Source organism: Temnothorax nylanderi, unplaced genomic scaffold, assembly GCF_030848795.1.
Source record: "Temnothorax nylanderi isolate EJ_2023f unplaced genomic scaffold, tnyl_v1.0 TNYL_tig0081_pilon, whole genome shotgun sequence".
Taxonomy (NCBI): Eukaryota; Metazoa; Arthropoda; class Insecta; order Hymenoptera; family Formicidae; genus Temnothorax; species Temnothorax nylanderi.
The window spans coordinates 283,673-293,541 of NW_027249143.1; the positions used below are offsets into that span (position 1 = coordinate 283,673).

General features: G+C 36.6%; 2 protein-coding genes and 1 non-coding gene across 3 annotated transcripts; 1 reads left to right on the plus strand and 2 right to left on the minus strand.

Annotated features, from left to right (window-relative positions):
• Positions 1-43: 43 nt before the first annotated feature.
• Positions 44-4,493, plus strand: LOC139774431 (carbohydrate sulfotransferase 11). The gene is made up of 5 exons (XM_071709680.1): positions 44-1,984; positions 2,509-2,705; positions 3,061-3,180; positions 3,283-3,426; positions 3,521-4,493. Exons 1-5 carry the CDS (start codon positions 1,739-1,741, stop codon positions 3,903-3,905), a joined length of 1,092 nt encoding a protein of 363 aa, XP_071565781.1. The 5' UTR covers positions 44-1,738; the 3' UTR covers positions 3,906-4,493.
• Trnad-guc (transfer RNA aspartic acid (anticodon GUC)) lies at positions 2,076-2,147 on the minus strand. Its single transcript has one exon. It is a non-coding gene; the product is annotated as a tRNA-Asp (tRNA).
• On the minus strand, positions 4,314-8,406 carry Uba2 (Ubiquitin-like activating enzyme 2). The gene is made up of 8 exons (XM_071709675.1): positions 8,219-8,406; positions 7,363-7,517; positions 6,988-7,275; positions 6,733-6,800; positions 6,289-6,507; positions 5,957-6,214; positions 5,044-5,639; positions 4,314-4,965 (listed from the first exon to the last, which is right to left on the minus strand). Exons 1-8 carry the CDS (start codon positions 8,360-8,362, stop codon positions 4,735-4,737), a joined length of 1,959 nt encoding a protein of 652 aa, XP_071565776.1. The 5' UTR covers positions 8,363-8,406; the 3' UTR covers positions 4,314-4,734.
• Positions 8,407-9,869: the final 1,463 nt, after the last annotated feature.

Consider the following 9,869-nt stretch of genomic DNA (forward strand, 5'->3'; position numbering starts at 1 on the left):
TTGCACTAGGTCAAAAATTTAGTACTATTTAGGTGCTAATTAAGTACCCTAGTCCGAATTTTGGTGTTCGAACCGTTCAGCAGGAAATCCAATTGCCGGCAAGCTGGACCCCTCCATATCAGAAAATGGTCCTATATAGAAAACAAGTACACTATAATTTAGTGCTAATTAAGTGCTCTAAAATAACGATAAAATTGACAGATTATAACATTTATTTAAATATACCACTATATATTGAACACAGTACCGTCGCGGTCGACACAAACACTTAAAAAATTAGCTGCATGAATATATTCGTTACTAAAATAATCGAAAACATATATTACCAAAATATTCCCAATTCTGAGTTTATTGCTAACAGTAAAACAATTACGATAATTAACTTAGACTAGCCGTTGGCGCTGAGCACTAAGTTCCGTCACCTGATCGTCTACGAATTAGTTGCTCGCATGATTATAGTATATAAAATAATTCTCAGACATTGTACTTTAAAAAAATATCACGATTCGAATTTAGTGCTAGCTGCATAGCGTTGAAATTAATTAATTAATCAATGGAGCGCGCGCACAGCGCTCTGTAATTCGTTACAGAATCGTCAAAGAATTAGGTGCTCGCGTGATTATGGTGCCGAAATAATCCTGAGACATTGTACTTTAAGAAAATATCACGATTCGAAGCGTGCCGGCAAGCTGGACCCCCCCCCCCCATTTTTTACGCGATTTCCTGCTAAACGGTTCGAGCACCAAAATTCGGACTAGGGCACTTAATTAGCACCTAAATAGCACTAAATTTTTGACCTAGTGCGAACTTGATTTGCGCTGGTGGGGGGTCCAGCTTAATAGAGGTCTTTATACGTCTTATATTTGTGCGAAATAATTCTTTCGAAATGAGCGGATCGATTTAAATCTGGGATCGATCAATTTTTTAATTTAACTTTAGTAGAACTGTACTATTGCTTCTAATTCAGTGATTCCACGTGTCTATCGACTCTTTACTTAATGAAGCTTCATATTTTATTGATCTCTGTTTTAACCTTGCAAAATGATGTTTTCCTCTTGTTCTACTCTTCCACTACCTACTCATGTTGGCCACATTAGAGCGAAAAAAGTAAAGTAAAAAGACCAAACGAGTCACGATATTTTCGTTCTACGTTATTACTATAAGGATGGAGATTAGAATAAGAGGAAGCTTGAAGATAAGAAAGGCGCTCTGATGCCCTGATGATCCACAGTGGAGGGTCGATTGTGTGTGTATGTGTGTGTGTGTGTTTGTACGGAACGATAGTTTCAAGCTATATATTTAACAGTGAAAATTATGAGCAAGTCTTCTCTCTTTCGCGAGATATAGTTGGAAATATAGTTAGAATAAGAGAAACGTGTCTAATAAACGAAATGAAGAATCGACAAGTGATAAGGGATATCACTCACGTACCACCCACACAAAACGGGATATTCCCGAGCGGATACTTCGTCCTGACGAGAGACAGATGTGCGGAAAGATTCTAATGTGCTGCAGCTTCAACGCATCAACATCAGAAATTATCTCTAATTCTTTTCATAAATTTCGATTATTATAAATCTTGAAAGTATTCTCAGATGGTGTTTTAAATAATAAATTTTAACAAAATAAAAAAAATGTGTCAGTTTATGATTATTGTAAAATTGTAAATTATGACTTTCTCCGAGTCAAGAGTCATTTTGTGTGTCGTGCGGTCGATAGTTGCGACGTTTAATTCATTATGTCCCTTAAAGCGCAATTTTTCAAGTACGGTTCGTGCATTGTGTTATATTTTCTCATTTGCATAATTTTAATTAAAACGAGAAGAAGCAATGTAGAAGAAATGACAGGCTCGACGACGACGATCAAGTATCAGCCGCAAACGTTCCACTTCTCGATTTCAGATAGGATAATTAAAAAGGATGTCAAGGGGGAGATCAACATGTTGCGGATGGACGAATTAAAGGGTGGAACTTTCGACCTGCAGGTATATTTAGATGTATGAAAATTAGACAGAAAATATAAAAAGACGTTAAAGATAAATATAAGATAATAACAGATTTAAAAAAAAAATAAACCTCCCCGACGGGGAATCGAACCCCGGTCTCCCGCGTGACAGGCGGGGATACTTACCACTATACTATCGAGGATAAGTTGTAGAGAGATTGAAAGTTAAAATACTAAAGTTATGATAGAAAATGATCTTAATATATGTTTAATTAATACATAATAAAAATCCTAAATTATTTCAAATATTATCAAAAAGTTTTTGAAAATCTTGAATATATTTAATATTAAATGAATATCTTTTTGAAATATGTATATATATATATATATATATATATATATCTTATAATTTTACATGATATTATTCTGGATTCATCTCCATTTTCAACCATTATTTTCATTTTGTGCACAGGCAAAAATTACAATTTTATTTTTACGAATGTTAAATGTCGAGGGTATCTGAATCGACGTATAACTTTCCATTTTACGTATTCCTGTTAACAGAAGAGCGCGAGTCTGCTCCAACAGGTATCGAACGTCTGCGCGAAATACAAGCTGAAGACTCCTCTCGTCAAAAGGCATTTTTTATACAATGTCAAACACAAGTCGCTGTATTGCTGGATCCGCAAAGTCGGGTCTACCAGTTTCACCAAACTGTTTTCCGACATGAGCAACCGCAGAGTCGAGCACAATTTTTACAAGTAACTAATATTAATCATGATCAAACACTTAATGTATTCATTATTATTTATTACTTTGCATATTTATATAATCTTATTAAATACAATTAATAATATAATAATTAATTTGAAAAAATTTACTTTGTTTTTTATTAAGACCCAAATTTTTCTGTCTAATTTTATTACATTAAATTAATTTATTTTATAATAATAAACTTTATTTCAACCATTCAGTTACATATAGTTTGTAACACATTATAACTCTATCTTTTATTTCCTTTATTTATTTTATTTTCGTGAAAATAAACTAATGATATACAACATTAATTGTAACAGGAGTTTATTATATGTTAATGATTCGAGAATGCATTTGTAGAGAAGTGGACGTCCTGTCGCCAGAAAGTTTAGAAAATCTGCAGCGTTTTGCTAACAACAATACCATTTTCAAATTGCTTGTCGTCAGACATCCGTTTACACGGCTGGTCTCGACGTATAGGTAATTAGTCTTATTACACAAAATACAATACTCTGAATCGACAACAAGCTGACATAACTTCGAGACAGCCACGAAAAAATACCGGTACAAAATTATTTATAGAGACCGCATCGAAGACAATAGCAAATACACCGCACAATCCTGGCTCTATACTCGCCAAATTCTTCATCTCTCAAGGCCGGAACTCTTCCGTTTCAACGCGTCGGGCGGCAACATCCTGCAAAGAATATTCTTGGCGGACAGAAGGTACGCATGTGGCAAATGCTTCCATCTAATTTTCTTACTTTACAATTAATTCACGTAACATAGAATACGGATCTCTATCTGCGTTTCTCTGCAGATTGAAGGTGATACCCAGTTTCCGAGAATTCTTGGAATGGTTGCTGAAGCAACCGCCGGATCACAATGACGTCCACTGGGCCCAATATCACACTCACTGCGCGGTCTGTAACGTGAGCTACAACTTCATCCTGAAACTGGACGAATACACGTTCGGGGAAGTCAATTACATCCTGTCGAAGCTGAGATTAGATAAAGATAAGATCTACTTGCCCAGGCTGCAGCGCACTCGTACTGGGGTCACTAACTCTGATATAACGTGTAAATACTTTCACGACCTGACCACCGACATGGTCCTGCGATTGTACGAAAGGTACAAAGTGGACTTTGAGATGTATAACTATAAGCTGGACAAGTATTTGCACTGTGCCAAGAGTAAAAATTGACTCTGACCAGGCAAAAAAATGATGGAGCAGCAATAAGTAATACTTAATTGAAAAAAGATAAAAAGAACACTTTTTGATAAATAACTAAATTTTTTAAAGACGGGATATTTTCTCGTGCCTTTTTTTGTAAACTGGAAAATAGAAAATATATTCTGATTGACTTTTTATGGATGAGTCTTTACATCTCTATAATGACGGAAACGTAAATAAAAATATAAATTTCTTTGGGAAGATTATATCTAGAAAATTATTAAATTATGTAATTATTAGAAATATGTTAATTATGAAAATTATGAATTACTGTGTAGTGGATTTTGGAATTAAATAAAAATTTGAAATCAATGATTACCCATACACGCGCGCACGCACACATACACACATGTGAGAATATTAATCAATAAACCTTAGTATAAGTAAAAATCTTATTTTTCTTTTCTAATGATCAAGATAATGACAATAGTTATGACAATATGATAATACATTACGGCATATGTATATTCGTCAATATACAAAATTAAATTAATTATTGTATCTATAAACCACGGATGTCACTAATAGAAAAGGAATAAAAAAAATGAGACTTTTTCACTTCTCTGTGTAAATCACGCAATGTTAGAAATAACTTTTAAACTAATTTTCACACGAAAATGTTTTTCTTATTTCTTACGTTTTTACTGCATTTCCTCTATTCTCTTCAAAAGCTTTCTTTACTCTTTTCTATCTCTTTACTTTTTATCTCAATTTGAACTTTAAATGTTTTCAAGTCCTTTCGTTTTCCACCTTGAACCGTATCTCTCTTCACTTTGAAGCTCATCTTTTGCTTTCGCAGTTAATCGTCGTCGCACACTATCAAGCAATCAATGTCATCGGAAGGCCTCCGCTTCCTCAACGTTGATTTCTTCAGCTCGGATGAGTTATCATGGCATGTGTCGTTACTGATAATGCAGATATCATCGCTATCATCGCTATTATCAATTTCCACTTTGCGTTTCTTAGCTGCTATCTCATCTTCGGCATCATTTTTACGCTTCTTAGCCACATCCGGCATTTCAGTCACGTTCTACAGAAAATATATTTTTTCAACCAACAAATAACAGATAATAAAGTAATCGAAAGAAATATTTCCCCAAGTACCCACCTGTCCATTGGAGCTGGAAGACTTCTCCGTTTTCTCTTCTTCCTCTTTTTCCTTCGGTTGAAGCGCGTTCTTATCTGCCAGTATTAAAAATTGCGGACTATCGTCCTTCGGACCAGGTTTCTCTCGATAAACTACGAAGACGGTTAGCGAATAGTTCTGCTGGAAGTCGTCGACCTTGAGAATTGCCCCATCCTTGATTCCCAACTCCTCCAATTTCTTGTCATTGTTGCTCTCTGTCTCGCCTTCCTCGCTGCTAATGACGACGGCACCAGTTCCATCGATCATGACGTCGGGGGCGATCATGTTCAGTATGTTCTTGAGCACCAACTCTTCCAGTTCTTTAATAGTCATGCTGGAGGTATCGACCGCGAGCACGGCCTGCGGGGTAGGTGCGCAAACGTAACATTGCGGATTGGGTGGATTCACTGCTTTTTCTGGGACTAGCAGCTGATTACGGTGATTCATCTTTAAGCGCAGATAGACGGATCTGCAGGCTTCTAGATTGTTCTCCAGGACCCGGAAAGCATGAAGGACCACCATGCCCGCGATGATAGTATTGGTGGTGGCGATCGCCGGGATTATGTTGCCAGCCATTGCTAAAGAACGAGAAGAATAACGTAAAGATTAAAATCGAAGGTTTCATGGACAGTAAAATGGAGTAATTTGAATAAATTGTACGTTTAAAATGAGACGCAGATATATTAACTTCGAAGACAGAAAGAACATGCTGGGTAACGCGTGGCTCCGTGCGAGAGCAGTTGACTCATAATCGACGATTCCCAGGTTCGATTCCAACTTATTCCATACCTCGATTTTATAAGAGATTGGAAAGTTGAAGATAATATAAACGGTAACCCATATTTCAAGAACAAGATGCAAAAAGATACAGAACAGATGGAACATTGTTACGAACATTTGATATCAAATCTGCTTTTCTGAGGAATTCCAAAGATGTGCGCGCGTATGTTGGCGCATGCGGCGACAAAATCCATAGAGTGCTGATCATCCTTATCCCAAACCAAATGATTGCCTGGCGATTTTTCTTGAGAGGATTTCAATGTCTGACTCAAACTTTTCATCGATTCTGCAAAGATCGAGCCGCATTTGGAAATACTCCAGCGTTGTTGGTCCTTCAGCCCAGGCTGATTGATCTCTTTACTGCATCCGGCCACTTCAAGAAAATAATACGTTATTTTCACTGACAATGAGACAATGAGGAAGATGTCTGTAGGAACGGCAACAAACCTCCGTCTGGCAATTCCCTCCAATTCAATGGCGTTGGAGGTCGGCGTTTTTTCCACAAATTGTCCATGCTCAGCAGATACTTGATGTCATCGTGAAAAAGCTTTGTGAACAATTTTTCTGGGTCGTAATTGCAGGACTGGGCCCAAACTCGTGTGGAAATCCTGTCGATGTTGCCTTTATCGTTGGATTCCACCTGTAAAGCCCCTTCCCCTGCTGTATCTGCAATATCAAAATACTTTAATTACATCTATTATATTTTGCTATAAACAATAATAATGATAATTATTTGATAAAGTAAAATAAAAATAAATATAATAACGATAACATTAAAAATATTTTTAAAATAAAAATTATCTTAAAAAAATAAAATGTCAATTACACTGTGTTTGTTCGGTATAATTATAAATTATATCGAATATCATAGCATAATAATTTTTGTATTACCAGTTGCTTCAGGATCCGCGGTGTCTGGAGAAACATCCTGATCGGGATCTTCTTCCCCAAATAATTGACTGCAATATTACATTAAAAAATTAATTAAGGATTATTGTTCATAAAATTCATTTATTTATATATATATATATATATATATATATATATATATATATATATAAGTAAAAATTGAACAAAATTTATACAAGTTTAATCAATAGATGATAATATAAAATATCTTAATGCAGATCATGTTGTGATAATTACTTAAAGAGATGTTTAGCCCATACGATGCAGTGAATGGGCTCGCTGGGCGTGTTGCGGATGGTACAACCGGGATAAGTCTTTTGCGCAGCTTTAGGTGTACATTCGTAACATTGGCTCAAGCCTTTCTTGATGAGTTCGACCTGGCCTTCGTAACCCGCGGTACCGGACTCTATTAATGGTACATCTGCTGCTAGACACATACGATTCACATGATTTCTCGCCGCTCTATTGTCAAGAGCGTTTAATACCACAGTGAACCTCTTGAAGAAGGACAAGCCAAATTCCGATCTGCAAACGCACCAGACTTTAGAAACGTCGAATAGATTGCGGCGTCAGCGTTGACTAAGAAAAGCGAATGTGTCAACATCAACTTACGATGTAATACTGTCGTGATAATATATCACTTTGGCATCTGGATTAAATGTTAATGCCGTTTCACACGCTATGCTGGCTTTTGATTTTCCCACATGTTTCTTTTGGAACAGAAATTGTCTGTTTAAATTGCTGACGTCAATCGTATCCAGATCAATCTGAAAAACAAGGAAAAGTTTAATTGAGAACAATCTGAATATAATATTAATCATGTATCTATAAAAACATTACAAGTACACATCAAAACACAGAAAATAAAGTAAAAGTAAATTGATAAAAAACTTAAAATAAAAATTGTGTGAAAGGCAAAATAAAGCACGGCAATCCGAAATAAAATAAATTACTAAAAATAACCAAAATAAAAAACAATTAAATAATTAAATTAAATTAAATCAAGCAGTTATTTAAATAAGAATCAAATAAAATAAATATAAGAATACAACAAACGTAAATAAGAGCCAGAATAAAGAAATTCATTATCAACAAATAGGTCAATTCTAATAGAAAAAAAGAGAAAAGAAAGTAAATCAGCAGAATTATTGTGAGTAATGCGAATACAGATATTTGTACTACTTTCATTATCTAAAACAATAAAGTTAACATTATTATTGGTAACATTAAAGTAAAAAAACAATAGAATATGATGTTTATTAAGGGTGCGTCTACGAAGCGCGCTTAGCGTTATTACATCGTTTTATCCATGTTTAACCTAATGAGGTTAATCAAATGATGTATGAAGATAGAATGCCGCAATAGCCTTAATTTCACGTTCCGTGAATGCACCAAAATTGTTACTGTAAATCTGTAAATCGCTCGAAAGTGAGGTTACGTTAGCTATTACAGAACTGCGTGTACTCACGATTTCGATATCGGCGAACCCGGACATCACCAGGTTCTTGAGAATCTCGCAGCCGATACCGCCGGCACCGACGACGAGCACCTTGCTACGTAAAATCGCATCGCGTAATTCTTCGCGAAACACTCCGTTCACAGTCGTCGCCATCTTGCCAACTCTCGGCCACTCTCGGCAGTCTCGGCAGGGTCAGGCAGGTGAGGCAGGCCGGCATCGCGTTCCGATTCAGCGATCCCGCGATCGCGGCATTTTTCACGCATGCGCAGCAGCGCGGTACGAGTGTCCCTCGATTTTCCACGTCGTCAATTGGTTTAATTTATAACCTAATTTTCTGATTGGTTGATTCGATCAAAAAACCCCAAGCACCGGTCTGTGAGTGGCTGTATTCTGCCGGACGGAAGAAGCGTCCCTTAAGGGTCGGCAGGAGACACGGTGGAGACCTCTGTCGGGTTGGCTTAGCTGCGACTCGCTGCGAGTCCGTATTTTATTTATTATAAATTTTTAAGAGCAAAAATGCAAAATCGGGCTCTTTACCTCCCTGCATTATTATATAAAGAATATATCAAAAAAAATTCACGAATCTATGTAACTTATTTTATGAGAAATCTGGATATTACGAATCCGTAATTCGTAATATCCATATTTCTCATAAAATAAGTTACATAGATTCGTGATTTTTTTTTTATATACTCTTTATATAATAATGCAGGGAGGTAAAGAGCCCGATTTTGCATTTTTGCTCTTAAAAATTTATAATAAATAAAATAGGAGTTAAAGTGCAGTTTAACGTGCACTTAGTGCATAAAGTGCACCTGAGTGTACTTGAGTTTGCCTGGGTCTCCTGCCGACCCTTAAGCCTTGTGTACACGATACTAGAAATCGGTCCGAGTTTCGGTTTAAGCCAATCAACTTGCAGCTTTTCAGAAAAGCAGCAGTTTCATTGGCTTAAACCGAAACTCGGACCGATTTCTAGTATCGTGTACACAAGGCTTTATGCCCGTATCAGACTACGGACTGGGATTGAGATTGCATTGAAATTTGACCAATTAGAGCATAGTTCACTAAACTTGAAGTTAGTTTTCTTTATTCTGATTGATTAAATTTCAATCCAATCTCAATGACTCCGTTTACACGGCACCGTTAATCGGGTTTTATAACATCGGTAGTTGTCAGGAAGACCAATCGTAATCATTCTTCAGAAGAATGGAATAGCTGTGATTGACCGGCCTAAGAACTACCGATGTTATAAAACCCGATTAACGGTGTCATGTAAACACAGTCATAGGCAGCTTTCCAGCAAGTGACACAAGTCGACACAAGTATCGTTTTATCTTTTTAGGCTGAGTTTCCACTGAGCGCGTCACGCGTCGCATCGTCTGTCGTTAACCAATCTAAACATCCCATCACAAATAATGTAATAAAATTGGATGTTTTGATTGGTCGCGACGGATGACGCGATTCGTGACGCGCTCAGTGGAAACTCAGCCATACTCATTGCCAAAAAAGAAAGATAGAACGATGTTTGTGTCGACTTGTGTCGCTTGCTGGAAAGCTCCTGTAATAAAGAATTGAGCACTCACTCAACGGTTGTGCAACAAGTTCAGCTAATAAGGGCCAATTTCACCAACCACGGTTATGCTCGTATCAGACTACGGAT

Coding starts and splice junctions, on each gene's coding strand:
- LOC139774431 (XM_071709680.1), top strand. CDS start 1,739: ATGTCCCTTAAAGCGCAATTTTTCAAGTACGGTTCGTGCATTGTGTTA. Junction 1,985..2,508: donor GTGGAACTTTCGACCTGCAG/GTATATTTAGAT, acceptor TCCTGTTAACAG/AAGAGCGCGAGTCTGCTCCA. Junction 2,706..3,060: donor GTCGAGCACAATTTTTACAA/GTAACTAATATT, acceptor ATGCATTTGTAG/AGAAGTGGACGTCCTGTCGC.
- Uba2 (XM_071709675.1), bottom strand. CDS start 8,362: ATGGCGACGACTGTGAACGGAGTGTTTCGCGAAGAATTACGCGATGCG. Junction 7,276..7,362: donor TATCACGACAGTATTACATC/GTAAGTTGATGT, acceptor GTGCGTTTGCAG/ATCGGAATTTGGCTTGTCCT. Junction 4,966..5,043: donor CTTCCAGCTCCAATGGACAG/GTGGGTACTTGG, acceptor TATTTTCTGTAG/AACGTGACTGAAATGCCGGA.